This window comes from Colletes latitarsis, chromosome 2 (assembly GCF_051014445.1).
Source record: "Colletes latitarsis isolate SP2378_abdomen chromosome 2, iyColLati1, whole genome shotgun sequence".
Lineage (NCBI taxonomy): Eukaryota > Metazoa > Arthropoda > Insecta > Hymenoptera > Colletidae > Colletes > Colletes latitarsis.
In genome coordinates, this window is record NC_135135.1 from 7,842,584 (window position 1) to 7,861,810 (window position 19,227).

The following is a 19,227-nucleotide window of genomic DNA, read 5'->3' on the forward strand; positions in this document are numbered from 1 at the left end:
AGTATAAACGTGTAACCGAAGGAAACGGAACGGTTAACGAGTATTTTCTGTGCCCTTTTCTTCTTATTCAGGGGTGGTAACGCCGAAGAAAGCGGGGCGAAGAAAATGAAAACAGGGGATAAACCCACCGACAAGTACAGTGTGAAGAAGAGAAACAAAATAGCAGAACAAGAACAGGAGTAAATCTAAAGAAAAAGTGGCGGAACAAGAAGAAGGGGAATAACTGCAAGAACAAGAACAACACAGCGAAGGATGACGAAGGAGCAAAAGGAGCGCGAAAGAAGGCAAGGAAAGGTGGTAAAAGGAGAAGGATGCTCCTAATTCGTAGTTTGGGGCGGAGTTTTTTCGAAGAGAGAGGGACAAAGTGGGAGGAGGAGGAGAGGGCGAGTAAGGGAGAGCGAGGGAGCACAAAGCGAGCTGAGGTATAAATTGGTTTGTTTGCCACGGAGATAAAAGGGGCCGCTAAATGTTATCTTTAAGGTGTCGGATCAACGCAAATGTGGCTGAGTTACTCGTAATTATAGTATACACGGAGCTCGGCCCTCGTCTCTACCTGCCGCGCCATCGGTTGGCTCTCTCCTGGCTCTTAGCTTTGCCACGTTTCTCGTGCGGCTCCATTGGCGTAACCATTGACCCGTGAATCGCGATCCGATCGAGCCAGATACCGCGGCAAAAAGCGATGCTCGGTTGATTAAATCGAGAACAAAATGCGAATCCTCTTACGCATCTATTTCTATTAATCATCCGCTGTATAATGCGCTCGATTGGGTACGCGATAAAAACGATCCTCGTTAAGGTGATTTTCCAGGATTTGCACACGATATTTTAATCGTTTCTTCCTTAAAAGATAAAATAAAATTCGTGCTACAGAGGGTTAATACATTGACCACAAGAATACCACTTATCTCGTTTAATAAATATAACCATTCCCGAAATTTTAGTCTTAAAAGATTATATAAATGCGTTATTTGTATATATTACACTATTTGTAATCTATAGGCAAATATAATTTATTTATTAGAACCAGCATTTTGCAAGCAATTAGTTTGGCCAGAGAATTTCTGTAAGCAATATTTTATATCGACCGAGCGGATGATTCGATCAAATTGAATGTATCATAAATTCATTATCTATAAATTTCGGGTGCAGAAACTATCTCTTTCATTGGAGGGACGCCTTTGTAAAAGTTTGGAGACCACTGGGTTAGACGGTGCATCATCTGATTCGATCCCGAGATCGTGTCCTGAACATAGTACCAACCCCCTGTCCCTTCAACCTCAATATTAATTTGTGACAAGCTAACGCGTTTGTCTTCCACGGGACCGGCAGCTGGTTAAACCCATTAAAGGTTTGGTCTGGCTGGATCCTTTCCAATTATAAAGTTTCATAAAATCGAATTTTTGTTTGCATTTCCTGGAAATATATTCTGTCTGCATATGTATCTGTGAAATTATATTGGGCAGTTTGTAAAATCGACAAAGTTATAAAAAGTATCGCTTCAAATTAAACGAAGCATGGAAGAAACGTTGTGGTAGCTGTGTAAAGCTGTGGTAATTACTACGTTAGTAATAGAATAATCAAACAAAATCTATTAAAGCGTTATACTAATGTCTCAATTAATTATTTCGCTGACAGAGGGGCAGCTTGTACTTTGTATTTTAAGATGCTTTTTGCAAAACTTTAAATAAGTTTCTCTCAGTTCTATGTTTCTCAAACTGATGGACACAATTTATGTTATATTAATTAGTATCACTGTTTGATAAAAAAAAAAGTAACTATTTCCCTTATTGCAAGTCTAATTTTACAATTTATTTGCAATCTGAATTGCGTCTTCTTTTTCGATTGTAATACAAATTTTACAACGGTAAATCAAGTAGAAATCTTTTTCATTCATAGTTTTTTTAAAATAAATTTTGGATGTTCGATAATTTCAGTGACATTGAACAACGTATTTTTGAGACATTACGCCAATGGGAGTGCTTTTTATCTCAGATTCCAACAAGATGGGACTCCCTATTGATGTGGCTTGAACAGCCGCGCGTACAGTGGAGCCAACATTATAGTACAAAATAATAATTCATAAATTATACGCGCCGCGATCGTTTACAGACTTAGGCATATAGCTCACTGCACATGTCGGTGATTCCCGTGTAGGTATATCAATAAGCCTCACTGGATATGTAGTTATTATACCGGGTAACACAAAAATATCGATCTTTCTTAAGTTTTTAAGAAAACTTCAATATTGTTTGTACGAAATATCGGGTATTCTCAATTTATTAACATTGAAATTGATCGAAACCTAATTATTAAATTCACAAAACACTCTGAAACCGTGAGATCTCGAAACTTGAAACTCTCGAGAGCCAGAATGTTTATTTCTTTCCATTTCCTTTTTTTAAGTATCTATTTTTCAAAACCTAAAATTTAATAATTTTCGTTAAATTGTTATGTTAGTTATATGTGTATGAAATGTTGAAATTATTACTATTATTGCATTATGATTATTGTTATTCACAATTAAATTATAATTGTATCTAGCAAAGAACCTAATTCATACGACTAATACTAGTAACTATGTTCGCCTGTAGAGGGCACCACAATCTTTAGCATAATCAAATGGTCGAAAGCCATTTCTCCTTTCCGTCTTAGGTTTCAACCCTGCAGAATGAGACTCCAGACTTTATATCCATGAAAAATGAGGATCGATCAATTTTTAATTTCAATCGTCTCTTTTTCCTTTACGTTTAATTAGACATTCAGTCGATGTTTTACTTTGTCGTACAATAAATAATATATTTCTATTCAACAAACAGTATCGCCTATTGATCGATGGCCGTCTTGCCTCAGACACGCATCTGCTTTGACCCATTCTTAAAACATAATTACGAAACCATGTACAAGGTGTTTCCTTTAAGTAAGAACGGTGGAATATCTCGTGAAAGACTGAAGCTAATATAAAAATGTTACAAAAATTCTTTGGCATTTAAGGGGACATTTATATGGGAGACTTCGAAGTCAAATTAATTTTGTTAAATTGAACTTTGTATCTTCTTATTTATAACATGGTAGCATTTGTTGAAATGATTTCAATTATATGTAATATGAGGCCACTTAGTGTAATATAAAGTCGTGAATTCGTGGATCCTTCTGTATTCACTATAATTTAAATAAACGAATAAGCAAAAAAATCTTCAACGAATAATTATTTCGTTATCCCATATACATATAAGATTCCTTATATTTCTTTTTGTGATGTAGTTTCCTTAAAATAAAGTGTTGTATTATAAGATAATAAAGCGGTAAGAATCTAGTAATCCTCCGAGACTTCCAACCCAGCTATGATCCCTATCATGAATCAACTCCGCCTAACGCTATGCAGTTGAGGCCACGAGTAGTATGGTTCCCTCAAGGATCAGACCTTAAGTAGTATCAAAAGTTGCTACGTCAACTTCGCTTAGCGCCACACGGTAAATGATGTAGTATCAATCTTGTTGTATGTTTTCCCGATACCAATGCTTCGTGTTAAAAGAATAAAAGTAAACAAATCTCGGATTTTAAATTACAAATGGAAAAAGTGTCAAATTGACACTAAGAACGGATGAGGTCACATCTACAAATCGGTTGTGTAACGAAGAGAGGAAATGGGCTACATTAAAATCGAATAAGATAAAACGATGATTCAAAAGCATTGGCGTACGAACTAAATTTAGCGTTTATTTAAAAATGCATCTTGCGCACCTGGTAATATCGAATTAACCGACCTAACTGAAAACCAGCTTAATAAATAAAACACACGAATTAAATCTCCATTTAACCATCTATACTTCATACTCATGCGAAAGTATGTTTGCATTTTGCACTGTATCAAATAATTGAATTTTATTCGTACAAATATTATACAATTGTGTATAGCTTTCTAAATGTTAGTTCATAAATCGATATCTTTGTATTATTAAAAACTACTTCGCCATACTTATTTTACAATAAATTGCTTGCATACTTTTAGTCGTGCTCTTTTAAACAATCAAGGAAGTCTTTGCAATGAAAAGAACTTAAAAAGTGTTAAAATTAAGAATATTACATAAATGTACGATTACATAATTGTAACAAACTTGTTACAAATATAGTCTGCGATTAAAACAATTATTCAAAGTCAACAGACGATACTCTGCTGTTACAAATATAGTCTGCGATTAAAACAATTATTCAAAGTCAACAGACAATACTTTCCTGTTTCGTGATCTTCTGACTCGTGTAGGAGCTGAAATAAAGGTTGTATCGATTTGTAACTGGATCCAGTTAATAGCAGAAGCTTTAACTTCTCTATTTAGAAGTCCAGAGCTCCATATTTGTTCATTCCTTAACGTATTACTCCAAAACACGAAAGAAAAATATTTGTTTTTGAAGAATAATGCGATTTGTATCACTTTTTCCTAATTTTAATTAAAATTTAATATCTAAAAACTTGTTAAAAACTTGTTACGATATAGCAAAATTTTGTTAATATTTTGATATTCTCTCGGACTTTCTCGTTAGAAATTTTACCTCAAACAATGTATCATGCAATTTTGTTCTATTCACTACTGTTTTTATAGTTTTTTAAATTAACGGTCGTAAGATAATTGTTAGTGTTTTTATATTTCTAATATACTTCCCAGTTCGATTTTCTAAGTTTAAATATCTAAATTTTTTAATTTCAAATTCGATAAGTTTTTTTACCACTGATCATATACATATAGGTAGAATATAAAAATTAAAAACTGAAATTACCTTTTTCTGAAGCTTCTTCTGACACATCACCTTCCGTGTACATACTTTGTACCTTTCCATTAGATTGTGTTTTGCTCCGTCTAACATGAGGAGTCATGGGAAGTACTGGTTTTGTTTCTATACAAACACTGCAATCTATAATCAGAAATTATTAAACCAAATATAAAATTTTAATTTAAAATATAAACTGTTGATTTGTACAATCGACAGTTTTGTTATGCAAAAGTGTTAACACCAATGAAAATTATAATTTGTATATTTTTTGTAACTTTAACCAGTATATTTAACAAAGTTAAAACTCCTTATTGATCATGAGAATAAACTCTGAACGTAGATTATAAGATGCTAAATGCATATAAATCTTTTATTATTAATTTAGACAATAATTGCGTACGATCACGTTTAAAGTACTTCCCTCCTACCCTTATACAACTTCGAAATTTTTTTCTCTAGTTTTTGAAAATGATGTGATAAGCAATGGTTGTTCACGTGAAAGTTTGATTGACAATTATAAAATATATGAGACTGTTATCTATCGTAGAATGTAATCGCGTTAAATCACAGTTCGGAATTGTTATAAAACTACTGTAACTAGAGTAATTATGTTTATTACCAATAAAAGTTCCGAAAAAAGCTCATAAATCTTTTTATTTATTATACCTAAAGAGTAACGCGAATTTTGTTTAATAGGTTAACATTTCCCCCTGATTTATTATTAAAAATAATAATTGTTATATTAATGAACATCTTTACCAAGAAATTTAACGCTCCTTCTCGATCTTCTCCTCTCACTTCTTTGATCTAAACTCATATTATCAAGTGCATCTTCTAAATTTATCTTCGAATCGATTTTATCATTATCTTTGATACTGACTCTCGAACTTCTTCTCGTTTCCGAAGGAATTTTATTTTCTTTGTGCTCTGATTCTTTTACACTTAGAGATAATATCCTCAAAGATCTTCTCTTTTGCTGAGGTATATTTCCTGAGGTAACGGTTCTAGTTCTCAAAACTCTTGCACTTTCATTAGCATTATCTACTTTCTCTTCATCATTTGTAGGCATGTGATTCTCTGATTTTTCTTCTAATACATTTAAATCTGCAACGTCTGTAATTTCTTTAAATGCTATGGAAACTGTAGTATTCAATGGTGTAGTTTCATCAAATATTTCGTCATTTTTATCGAAAGCATTTTGTCGCCTGATGTTTCTTCTTCGTCGCGACGCGTTTAAGTTATTATTTGATATAGATCCATGTAACGGTGTTGCAGACTGTATTTGTATAGTTGGAACTAATGTGTTTTCTTTTTCAGCATCTTGCATTTCATCAACTACAACTTCAGATTCATTAATACTATTATCGTTAAAATTTAGTTTCTTTTCCGCGTGAATCGATACACTGTCTTCAGGACAATCGAAGTTAAAATTATCTATTCTAGCCAATGCTGTAGCTAAATCCGTGTTTCTTTGCATTTCTTCGTTAGTTGAAATTTCATTTAATGTTATAGTATCATCGAAATTTACTTTATGAGATATCTTTGAATTAGGCTCCATTTCAATTGAATCCTTTGGTTGTTTCAATATACTTTTTCCTGGTGTTTGAGTAGAGTTTAAATAAGATGATTCCGGCGTTTTACACATTCGACTTATTTTTATTACTACCAAAGGAGATGTTAATTTTTTGGTTTCAGATAATTGCACTTTTTGTATTTGACTCATTCTTGTTCTATTGTATTTGACAGGTGTCAATTTCCCGCCGCTCGTATCAATTGATATAGATCTTCTTTTATATTTTACATTGAGACCGCTTTCATTCAATCCATGTTTATCAATTGAAACTTCATTACTTATAGTTTTAGCTTCCTTTGTACTGCTTTCAACATTTGTTTCTTGTTTCTTTTTATTTCTTGCCAAAAATGCTCGAATTGAACTTGACCTTGTAGGCACAACTTTTTTTATCGCGGCCGTTTTCTTTTTAAGAAGCGGCTTGACAATGACAGACGGTTCCTCTTCTTCCCAGTTTCGCGAACAGAGTCGTTCTAATTTTTCAAACCTCAAATCACAATTCTTTACTTCCATGTACATCATGTCCCAAAATCCTTGTAAATCTCTACATGTAACTAACATTTCTCCTTTTCCCGTTTCGCAGTCGGAAATTAAATTGCGAAATCTTTCGAACTTTTTGGTTATTAGCAAATTTGTTTGCCCAACAGCCTGATTAATTTGGTATTGTGCATCTTCTGCGATTTCTGTGGACTCTGCCTTCACCTTTTCCCATTTCTCGCATAATTCGCTTAATCTATCTATTTCCTTGTTTAGAAGAAACTGAAAATATTGTGCAGTGCGCTCTTCCTCTTCGATCGAAATATTTAAATTTTTCATAACAGTATCTTTTGTAGGAATATCGTCGTTTCCTGAAGAATTAAGACTGAAACCACGTTTCAACTGTTGCTCTTTTCTAGCAGTACTTTTCCCACGACTGGAAACTACATATGGTGAAAAAAACACTGGTTCCTTAAGAGAATCAGAGTGTGCAGATGTAAGTGTATTACTATTTGAGGAAGATAATGCTCCTTTAGCATTATTATTAAGCGTTATATGAGATCCTTTAATACTGTTATTACACGACTTATTTTCTTCTTTTCCCTTACTATCATTTTTATTATCAATAGTGATAGTATTATTCATGTTGTCTTTATCATTTAATGTATTAGATATTTTCTTTCGATCAGATGAAATATTTAATCTTGTGATTTCAACGGAGGCCTTGTTCATAAGGTTTGTACCTTTGTATTCTTGATCATGAAACTTGTCCCCAGTAAATTTTGCAGTACTATTTCTTTTACTATTTCTTTTACTTGCCCTTGTCATTCTTGAAGATGGTAACATGGTACTTTTCATTGTCATAGGTGACATACTTCCTATAGGTACTCGACCAAATAATAATCCTGATGAAAGTTTAAATTTGTAATTAAGTGGAGCAAAGGAAGGCTCTTGTTTCTTTATAGTTTCCTGTTTCTGCTCATCTTTTTTAGCCTTTTGCCTTTTAGTGCCATTGGAATTAGAAACCTTTTTCATAGGTGTTACTGTACTCTGTGCATTCATTTTATTTAATAATCTCTTTTGCGTGGCTCTAGTAATTCTTTTTGGAGGAGGGGTAGATGCCACTGGTACAATTCGATTCCGTGCCTTTCCCATGAATGTATTTTCATCTTTGCTAGCTGGAGAATATAATTTATGATGGACTAAACCAACTATAAAGGGAGGCCTTCTCTTTGCTTGTTCCATCCTTTTACGTCTATCGCGTTCAGATTTCCATTTTAAAAGTTGAACTGTAAGACGTTGTACCTTATCAGGTACCTCTGCTTCTAGAAATAAAATGTAACCACAAAATAAATATAAGTAGACATAAATGGAAGTTATTGACCTGTAAGCAAGCTGAATCTATTTGTGTACAATGTACAGAAAAGATGCATTAAACACGAGTAATTTTACAAACCTTTATTCTCTGATGTAGAAGTAGATGCATTTAATATATTCCTATTTTCCATTACTGCTTTAGCTCTGCAATGTTTACGCAGCTCTCTTTGTTTTTCGGCGCGAATAGCCCGACTCTCTTTTATGTTTCCGAAACCGAAAGATTTCTCTTTATATTTTTGTCGAAGAAATGACATTTTATTTCATATAAATTAACTTAGAATCAACATACAACACAAACCGTTCAATGATAAACTACAACGGAAAACAATTTCAAATTGACCCAGCACCAGTGGTGCCAAAACAACTGCATGTATTGCACATGCGCGTTCGAAAAAAATGACGCACGTACGCTGTTACTAATTAAACTGCAAGTTTTACGAACGTTCTGAAACTACGTCAAGATAAAAAACACAAAATATTGAGAAATAAGTGAAAATCAGGGAAATCAAATTTGAATCAGTAGTAACATTTCTTTTCTCTTAATAGTCGAGGAAATACAAAATTCGAAAGTTCGATAAACACGTAGTAGTTATTCTAGTTAAGACTAGTGTCTCCCTGCGATATCAATTTTAAAAATTGTTCCTTGGAACATATCGAAAAGAAATATATATAATTACAATTGTAGAGATCTCGATGATTCAAATTGACACGGAAATTTGGAAATTCGACAATATTATTAATAACATTAATAATATCAATGAAAATAACTTATCTTTATATATAATTATTTTTTTCATATTTTGTATTATTTCATATATTTACGTAGCTTTCAATATATTCTTATTTTTTTATTTCATTTAATACGTTTGTGTATTTCAATTCGTTAAGATAGCACATGGAGAATTGTGAAAGGATTTATTACTATTGTATTTTTTGTGTGTATTCTGGGAATAGTGTTTTACCAATACAGCCCTGTTGCGATCAGTTTCATTTGGACCGTTAGTGACCGTTACAAATGACGGCCATCTTTAAAGGAAACATCATCTAGGTAAAACGAAATTTTATATTAGTAAAATGAAATAGAATGCATTTGTTTAATTCGAATTAAAAATTGACGACGTATGAAAAATTAATTTTATACTGCAAATATAGTTCACAATAAGATAAAAACAAAAATTGTATCTGGAAACTTACAATCGGTTATACCTGTGGGGTTGCCGATTTTATTCTAACATTTTCTAGTAATTCTAAAACAATCATAAGCAGACACTATATTTGAGCTTTTCATTTATAATGCAAGTAAATATTGCGTAGGCAGCTATTTTACATGCATGTATGAACTTTAGAAAGTATACTTTTACTATAAAAACGAAATATTTTTCAACGCGAAAGTCATTTAATATGTATAACTGAAATGACATACGTACTTTATTTTTAATATTAAAAGTTCAATTTTTAAATAACACAGAAAAATTAATAATTTTATTTTTTAAATCTTGTTTACATGGTCTAATACATAAAAATTTATATATTTCAATTATTATATTACGTATTAATACACTGCTATATATTAATATATAATATATTATAATTATAGTACATTACTGCTTATATTAACGATTTAACAATTGTTAGGCATAAATAATTTCACGCTAGTCAAATGATTTCACGCTAGTCTAAATCCAAACAATCTTCAATATGTTGTTCCAAAGATTCCATATTTCTGAAATTGCAATTACATTTTGGACACGAAAACGCGAGTATTAAGGGGGATTCTAATTCAGCTTCGCTATTCTAAAAATTAATTTTTTATTATGTACATTGATGATCGATAATTTGATTTTATATTTGTAAATTATAGAAGACAATATAAAAACGTACCTGAGTTGTAGATTCACTAGTTGTGAAACCATACGCCTGCAATTTTTCGTGTAATGTTACATTAAACTTTATTTGATTCTGTAAATCTATATTTAGACTTTCCTCTTTTGCCAATAATAACTCTTTGATTTTTCTCTCCTGTTTAAAATCTTCTTCATAAAGTTTTAATTGTGTTTGTAGCAAACTGTTATTTTCAATCTGCATTAAAAATAAAAACAAACTATATCTATGACAAGAAATTTTATTTCGTAGTTATTACTTACATGTTTATCCATTTCTCTTTGTAGTTCTTTTAAGTCAGAATCTTTTCTTTGTATACTTTGATGCAAAGTACTAATTTCAGTAACTATATTATTGTATTTTACTTCAAAGTTTTTCTTCTCTGTTTCTAATGTTTCTTCGAAATGAATTTCATACAATGCACTTAGATGATCAAATAACGAGTGTTCATCGTACAAATTTAATTTCTCTTGTTGTAACCGTTCCTTCGCATCGTTCAATTTTTTGTATTCAACTTCGAGATCTTTTTTTTCTAGACTAAATAACCTTTTTTCTTCTTCAAGACTTTCCCTCTCTTTAACAAGTGAAATCCTTTCTTGTTCTAGTAATTGTTTATCGTCGGTAGTTTGTTCTTTTAATTCTGTAACTTTTTGAGTTGATTCAGGTAACACATTACGTTTCATTATACTTTCTTCAGTTTTATCTCCTAGTATTGCCTCCAATTCATATAGAATTAAATTACAATCTAACAAAGCTTTTTGAAATTGATTTTGTACTGTAAATGCATTTTCTTTATTTTCGATAAATTTCTGTCGTTCTTCGTTAAACTTTTTACAATAAATTTGAACTTTATGGTGGATATCCAATCCGCTGCCCGATATCACACTATACTCAAATGTTTCTAGAAGTTCAAAAACTTCTATAAGTTCTTTTAAATATGTTTCTATAAGAGTACAATGATTAATTTGTTTATCGAAACAAGTTGTTAAATCTTGTATCTTCTCTTTATATTGCTGTACTTTTTGACTATATTGCTGACAATATTTTTTAAGATCCACAGAATTTTTAACACAAAATTGTACAGGATTAGTAGCCTAAAAATGTTTATGAAAATAAATATTACTTTCGAAAATAAATTTGTATACACTTACTGAAATACTTACTTGTTGCAATTTATTTTCAAGCACAACAACCGATTCCTTTAAAGAATTAATTTCTTTATCTTTTGTTAAACATTTATCACATTCGGTGCAATTATTTATACTTTTAGAATTGTTAGAAGTATTGTAAATTAGAGATTGGTTAGAATTATTTGATTTGTTCGACTGTAACATTGCAGTCTGCTGCTCCAATTTTGTTATATTGAGCCTTTGTTCTTGTATTGTACAAGTAGCTTGCTGTAACTGAGAACTCAATAAATTCGACATACTCAATAAATTCTCAATATCTGAGGATAATTTTTTGCATTCCAATTTAGAAGTATTTAACTCATTTGTTGATGGACATACTTGTTCCTGGTGTTCAATTACAGGAATAGATGTTTCTTTTTCTTTTGTACTGTCACATATTTCGTTCATACTTAAAACCTATAATGAATTAAAAATGTAAGTAAATAGGAAGAATACAAAATAATGTAATATAACATACCTCATATTCCATTTCTGGATTATTAATGTATGCAGTGGAAAGTTTTATTTTTAATTCTGTATTTTCCTTCTTAAGATAATTTATTAATCCTGTGGTTTCAGAAAACTTTTTCTTATGATTTTGATGTACTTTCATGATTTCTTCTTGCCAACTAGCTAGAGTATTAAATTGTTGCTTCATAGCAATATTGTTCTGTTTCAATGTTTCCTTTAATTTACAATTTTCTTGCAATAATTCATTTAATTTTGCATGTACATCTGTGGATTCCCATGATGTTATCATAGGGCCAAGATCCTATATGCGAAAATAAATTTTCAATGATGTTACAAAATTTGAAACATTAATTACGAACCGTACAATAGATACATACAAGTGACATGCTTTTTTGTTGAATATCAATATAAGATGCAAGTGAGGATGCTTGAATAGAATCCAATGAATTTTTTCCTAATACCACAAAGGACAATGAATCACTTTCGTCAACAACGTTAAAATTTGTTAATGTAGAATTCGAATGCAGATGTGCATCATCGTCTAATATAAATCTAGCCTTTCCATTGTTCATAGTAAAACCAAGACTTTGCAAATGGGTTTCCGGTTCAAGAGATAATTTTGAGATAATGCTCAATGATTTCCTTGAATCTTGTTCTTGGAGGGAAGACATTTCTTTTTTATCAGACTCCATGCTTGCAAAGTGATTCTAGTTAATTTTACTTTACTTATTTTCACATTTGATTATCCTGAAAAATAAATATCATTAGAAAATTAATACAAACTACAAAAATTTATGTTGTTCTTATAACAGGATGAAGAATTTAAAGTATTAACGTTGTTTACAAAGTTCTTCCTATTTTTTCAATAGATGCTATTGCAATAACATAAATCCAGACGTATTGTAGCTACATTCATTGTTTACAGGGTTCTAGAAAGCGAGGAAAGTCTTGAATACTTATATTTGTTTTTAGCATTGTGAACATTATAACATATTGTTCTTATTGGTAAATATTATTTAAGTTCTTTAACGCAATATCATAGAAATTTTTAAAGATACAGATAATTTCGAAAGATAGTGAAACAAAATGGCGCCTATATTGTTCAATAAAGTTACTTCTGTCAAAACTTATTTATGTTTAATTAATACCTCAAAAGTGAAACGGACATTGTAAACAATTTAATACTATTATCCAATCATAAAAAAAATAAGGATCAATATAGTAATCAACGTCACTGAAAAAATTATATTAAATACATTTAATTAGTACTAAAGAAACGAGTAAAATGCGCAATTAATATATGTTAATAAACGTTTATCATTCTTGATTTCTATGAAGTTTGGACTTATCAGAATTATTAGCTAATAAATAATAATGAAGTCGAACAAAAATGATAGTTCATCGAGTACATACCTCACTTTCAACTGTTTACAACATGACTGCATGAATGACGACACTACATACTGTCATTCTCAATCACAACATGAATGACTTTGAATATTTGAAACATTAAATAATATGACACTATTTAAATTCTTACTATTATTGCATTTACTTTCGACAATTGATAAATTTGTAGTTCTGTACAATGTTTCTTCGTAATTATGTATTATTTACAAAGAGTTTAGAATGACATCGAAAGCATATCAAAAGTGCATGACAAAATGGCTGTTTTTTTACAAATGTGAAAACTAGAGGGCTTTTGGTACAAAAACAGCTAATGTCCTCTCAAAAACAATATCTAATGTAAAGTAACGAATTCTTTGTGTAATTATTTTTATTTCATGCATTTGATTACACAAAATTAATTATAAATAAAATAAATATAGTCGTTAGAGTGTTAAATATTCTAAGGAAGGGAATGACCCAAGGGTTAAGATAATTTTTAACTCTGAAGCATGTTTAAGTAATATTGTTCTACTTGTAAAGAAAATAAATAATTTATTTTATGTGTTACATGAAATTTGGAGAGTACATGGCTTAGTTTTACTATATATCTACATTAATTATAAGTAATAAACCTCCGTCATATTTACATATATTTAATTATAAAGTTGCTACAATTTTGTACATATGTATGATGAAAAACAAGACTACTATACTGTAAATAACAAATATCCCCCAAAAATAAGTGGAAATTTCGCAGGAAATGGCGGAGCCAATCAGAAAAAAGCGACGACTCGACCATAGACTATAAACCGAGCACTCTTATGCAAGCGCCAACATCAAAGGCATCTAAGGCCGGGGGCACACGAGCGTCGAACGACGTCCGTTTTTATGCCCTTCCTTGTCTTACAATTGAAAAGACATAGGAACGCCGATCTTGTCTATCTTCGTTGTTTTCAATTGCAAGACAAGGAAGAACATAGACACGCACGTCGCTTCGACGCTCGTGTGCCCCCGGCCTGAAAGACAGAAATACGTATGTGGACAATCTATCTTTCTCGTACAGAACCGACAGTGGGAGAATCGGGTGGAGGGGACAAAATAACGTCGGCGTAACGTTGAGAGAGCGGACATTTTTCAGGACAGAAGGAGCAAAGGGGCCCCTACTTTCCTGCTATCCCCTCCCTCCTGCCTTTGTGGGTGGAAGATAGGTTATCCGCATGCATATCTTTGTCCTTTAGATGTCGTCGGCAGTACCTCTCACAGACCGTTCGCTCGATCTCTATAAGCCTATAAGCGAGACACATCTAGAGGGACGTTAACGAGCGTGTTCTTGACAAAATAAATTCACTCGTATATGATATATTGACCTTTAAATGACCTGACAACAAAAACCTTGTTTATATGGGAGAATAAGGCCATACAACCACGGACGGAGTATGCGGGTGGACCTTACATCCAATGTATTTTTTCGGCTCATTTTTCTGCATTGAAATGAACACAATAGGAAGTGAGATAGAAAAAGAAATTACTATAATTTGGTAGGACCAATAAAATACACTCATTATTGTAGGAATTATAGTCGTTTGAGAATTGGACATTTTTATGGGGGCTTTCTCATTTTACGAAGTTAAGGAGTAACTTTTCAAACATTGTTAAACTTTCTACATATTCTTCACTAAAATATGCGTGTTTGCATTTCGGAACATTGAAATCCTGCAATCCGTTCAGAAGTTGATTCTTTATATATAGGGTGTTCGGCCACCCGTGGGAAAAATGATACTGGGACATTCTAGAGGCCGATTTAGGACGAAAATAAAGAATACGAATTTGTTAATAGAGGTTTCGTTAAAAAGTTATTAACGTTTAAAGTTCCGCCAGAATTGAATTTTTTTCTCGAAAATGCGCAGGATTTTTAGGGTATGACTATTCACCAAAAATGATTATAATTGACCCATAAAAACGAAAATAATTTTTCCAGAACGATTTGAAATTTTTTTTTCGCCGAAAAATTTCAGCAGCCTACACCCTATCGATTTTCCTTAAAAATTCGTTTTTCATTTTTAATAATTTTGTTTGACGCCCTACAGAAAAGTTGTCTAATACTTTTTTGTAGGTACTCATAAGCTCTACTTCAGAAAAAAGTTTCATTGAAATATATTCACAATTGTAGGAGTTATGACTGTTTGAAAATTGGACCATTTTTATGTGGTTTTTCTCATTTTGCGGGGTCAAGGACCAACTTTTCGAATATTTTTGCAATTTGTACATATTCTCCACCAAAATGCGCGTAGTTTGCTTTTTTAAACATTAAAATCGTCCAATCCGTTCAGAAGTTATGATGTTTTAAAGATTCGCATGAAAGTTCGAGCAGACATTTCTGGCCAGAAATTATATTTTCGGTAAGGAATTTTTTTCTTAAAACTGAGTAGGATTTCGGGGGTATGTCTTTTGACCAAAAATGCTTGTAATTGACCCCTGCAATCAAACATAATTTTTCCAGAACGATTTGAAATTTTTCAATTTCGCCGAAAAATTTCTTCTCCACCTAAGCCCTTTCAATTTTTCTTAAAAATTTGTTTGACATTCTACGGAAATATTGTTTAATACTTTTTTGTAGGTATTCATGAACTCTATAAATAAATTCCAACGAAATACATTCACTATTGCAGGGGACCATTAGAATCAACTACTTCTTCGAATCCCAGAAGCTATGCGAAGCGCCAGAACTCATAAATTTCTCCATAAATTTTTATTTTTAAAACGCAAATCGACGTAGCATTGGTTGTAGAACGAGCATTCAAAACGATATTGCGATATTGTAACAAGGACATTACCAATTTTTTAATGAAATATAGAAAAGGGTAGTTTGGTAATCGGTTATTGACACAGGGGTTAAGATCGTGTCTTTCTTTGATTCGACTCAATACATTTTTTGACGTAGAAATTTGTCACACAAATAAAAACAGTTGACAATCGCTGATCTAGAGAATGTGGTGGTCCGCATGGGGGTTGGGGCGGTTAGGTACGCGTACTCTGTACGCAACATGCCCTCCTGTTTATAAGCAGACGCGTGGAGGACGATGAAAGTGCTTTTGACACAACGAGCGTGCACAATCGACAAGGAAAAAAAAGGAAGACGTTAGAGGACGATTCGTTAAGAGCCGAAATTCGATTTTTCAAATCGAAACAACTTTCTGATCGACGGAACTTCATCGCTCCTGAGAGATTATTCTCGTATCTTGCGGGACACGGTTAGATATCGACGTCGCTGTTCGAAGATACCGGAATACACGTCTGTCCGGATCTTTCAATCTGGGATGCCAATCTGTTAAAAAAAACTGCCAATCTGCTCGAAAATCCGGGACTGCTGTACCAGGCGGCCAGGATAGGGCTCAAGGTGCACCTACCCCCGAAATCCTTACGATTCCCTCGGGATCCGATGTATTCGCGGGACGCCCCCGACGAGGAAGGTAATACTGAAATGCGCGCCCGTTTCACAGGATAACAAGCACGAGGGAGGTTCGCCGCGAACGAACCCCTTTGTTGATTCGTCGCTTCGCCCAATCGATTTCCAAGTTCCATCGGATGCAACACGATCCGTATACGTTCCAGGACAAAAGAAGCCCATCTCATGTATTTCTTGCACATGTGAACCGAAGAAAATAAATATTTTAATACCTTGACAACGATCAACGAAACTCTAGGGTCGTAGCCGTAAATATCAGCAGATTAACACTTTTAATAACGTGGCTACCATCTTTTACCAGTGTTCGTTCGTTAAAAAAAAAGACAGGTTAAAAACCGTGGAACAAGGCTGAATTATGAAATATGAAAGATTGTGAGAATTATGGGGAAAAGAGTCTTGGACATCCACAATGAAAATGAAAATGATTGAGAGGAAAATTGCTGAAAGTATTGGTGAAAACACTAATGTAAAAAACATACGTTGTGTAACATTGGCTAAACAAACATTGGAACTTTTCAAACTAACTCAGTTCGGTGATTGTAATCATAATTTGAGCAAGTTCAATTTGGAGTGGAGATGTCCTCGTCGTTGGAGGTACTGCCCTGGACTAAAAACATTTTTTAAGTAATGAAAGCATGCTGAACGAATGGTAATAATCTCGCATGGGGTTGATCGTACCGTCTATTTGGATAAATTCCCTAAAAATGCTTCCTTTTTAGTCGGATAAAACGAGTGTTCTCTTAAAATAAATGGATGCTCGGGACGAACAGTTTCGTTCGAGTGAAAACCTCGCGATGCAGCCTTCCATTCAATTGCACCCTCGAAAACCGGGCGCAATTTGAACGTGCACACTTGCATCCACGACTCTTTCGTCTTATCGTCGTGCGAATCGATTACCCAGAATATATTTGTCACGCGACAGTCAACGATCCGTGGATTTCCGTAAACTGGTGCATGTTTTAAAGAGATAGAGTATAGAGCCTGGAGGATGTCTTTGAAGGAAGAAAAGGAATAGGCGGTAACGTACCAGGAGTCCAGAGTCGCTGAAGGTATCCGAGGAGGAGTGGGTGGCAGAGCGCAGGCTTCGCTAAACCACAATGCTTTTGATGGGGATGGTGCTACCGCGGGGGCGGATATAGCGTGGGTGCCATATTGCGCGGGTGTGCTTCACGGTATACTTCCCCCGTTCGAAAAGTTCCAGTAAAAGTCAAATGAAATTGCTCATTTATTTGTTCGATCATCTTCAAAGTGCTCCCCAATGGTTACAAAATATTTGTATCGATTAACACGACTGCCAGGCCAAACTTCTCAAATTAAAAGGGAAATTAAATTTTGTTTTTAGACAATTGGAAACTAGCATACCAAGAATTTCTCATGGAATTTATTTTCACAGACTCATTAAAATTCAAGGGCCCAATCTAGCTTCATTTTCTTTGACATCTAAGCTTGAGAATTAATTTTTTTAACTCCCTGGTGAAAACTCGTGTTACTCACATGTGGGTGACGTGCCAGTCAAAGTGTTAAGTGTAGAATGAAGATACTGCAGAAATTGAAGTACAGAATTCAAAGAATGTATGAATGTTTTAATTAATTTCTGAGAGGCAGAGCAGGTCGGTTTTCATTAATTATTGGTACAATTATTTTATACAGGGTGTTCGGCCACCCCTGGGAAAAATTTTAATGGGAGATACTAGAGGCCAAAATAAGACGAAAATTAAGAACACCAATATCTTGACTGAGGTTTTATTAAAAAGTTAATAAAAAATTAAATTAAAACATTTCAAATCGTTCTGAAAAAATCACTTTTGGTTGCGGGGCTCAATCACAATCATTCTTGGTGAATACACATACCCATGAAATCCTATCCACATTCGAGAAAAAAATTCAAATAGGTACTGAAATTATAGACAAAATTACAAAAATTTCAAATCATACTAAAAAAATTATATTTAGTTACAGGGGTCAATTACAATCATTTTTGGTCAATAGACATATCCCCGAAATTCTACGCAGTTTCGAGAAAAAAATTCGAGTAGGTGGTTAAATTTTTCGCTGAAATTAAAATGTTTCAAATCGTTCTAAAAAAAATATTTTTAGTTGCAGGAGTCAATTACAATCATTTTTGGTCAAAAGACATACCCCCGAAATCCTACTCAGTTTCAAGAAAAAAATTCCTTACCGAAAATATAATTTCTGGCCAGAAATGTCTGCCCGAATTTTCATGCGAATCTTTAAAACGTCATAACTTCTGAACGGATTGGTCAATTTTAATGTTTAAAAAAGCAAACTACGCGCATTTTGGTGGAGAATATGTACAAATCGCAAAAATATTCGAAAAGTTGGTCCTTGACCCCGCAAAATGAGAAAAACCCCATAAAAATGGTCCAATTTTCAAACAGTCATAACTCCTACAATTCTGAATATATTTCAATGAAACTTTTTTCTGAAGTAGAGCTCATGGGTACCTACAAAAAAGTATTAGACAACTTTTCTGTAGGGCGTCAAACAAAATTACTGAAAATGAAAATGGAATTTTTAAGAAAAATCGACAGGGGGTAGGTGCCCAAATTTTTCGACGAAAAACAAAAATTTTAAATCGTTCTAAAAAAATTATTTTTAACTAAGGGGGTCAAATGCAATCATTTTTGGTGAATAGATAT

At 32.9% G+C, this 19,227-nt stretch overlaps 2 protein-coding genes across 6 annotated transcripts; both read right to left on the bottom strand.

Moving 5' to 3' along the window:
• Positions 1–3,560: 3,560 nt before the first annotated feature.
• Positions 3,561–8,495, bottom strand: LOC143351545 (uncharacterized). Of its 3 annotated transcripts, none has more exons than XM_076783168.1 (5): positions 8,271–8,495; positions 5,527–8,133; positions 4,774–4,908; positions 4,176–4,264; positions 3,561–4,116 (listed from the first exon to the last, which is right to left on the bottom strand). In XM_076783168.1, the coding sequence occupies exons 1-4, from the start codon at positions 8,443–8,445 to the stop codon at positions 4,206–4,208; spliced, it is 2,976 nt and encodes a 991-aa protein (XP_076639283.1). In that variant the 5' UTR covers positions 8,446–8,495; the 3' UTR covers positions 3,561–4,116; positions 4,176–4,205. The 3 variants fall into 3 exon arrangements, with proteins under 3 accessions (XP_076639283.1, XP_076639282.1, XP_076639281.1); XM_076783167.1 differs by having other exon boundaries at positions 5,527–8,136; XM_076783166.1 differs by having other exon boundaries at positions 5,527–8,139.
• Positions 8,496–9,643: 1,148 nt separating this feature from the next.
• LOC143351502 (uncharacterized) lies at positions 9,644–13,384 on the bottom strand. 3 transcript variants are annotated; one of them, XM_076783051.1, is made up of 8 exons: positions 13,126–13,251; positions 12,090–12,459; positions 11,720–12,013; positions 11,581–11,658; positions 11,236–11,475; positions 10,336–11,166; positions 10,073–10,270; positions 9,644–9,985 (listed from the first exon to the last, which is right to left on the bottom strand). In XM_076783051.1, exons 2-8 carry the CDS (start codon positions 12,402–12,404, stop codon positions 9,863–9,865), a joined length of 2,079 nt encoding a protein of 692 aa, XP_076639166.1. In that variant the 5' UTR covers positions 12,405–12,459; positions 13,126–13,251; the 3' UTR covers positions 9,644–9,862. The 3 variants fall into 3 exon arrangements, with proteins under 3 accessions (XP_076639166.1, XP_076639165.1, XP_076639164.1); XM_076783050.1 differs by lacking the exon at positions 13,126–13,251 and adding an exon at positions 13,253–13,384 and having other exon boundaries at positions 11,236–11,658; XM_076783049.1 differs by having other exon boundaries at positions 11,236–11,658.
• Between the last annotated feature and the right edge of the window lie 5,843 nt (positions 13,385–19,227).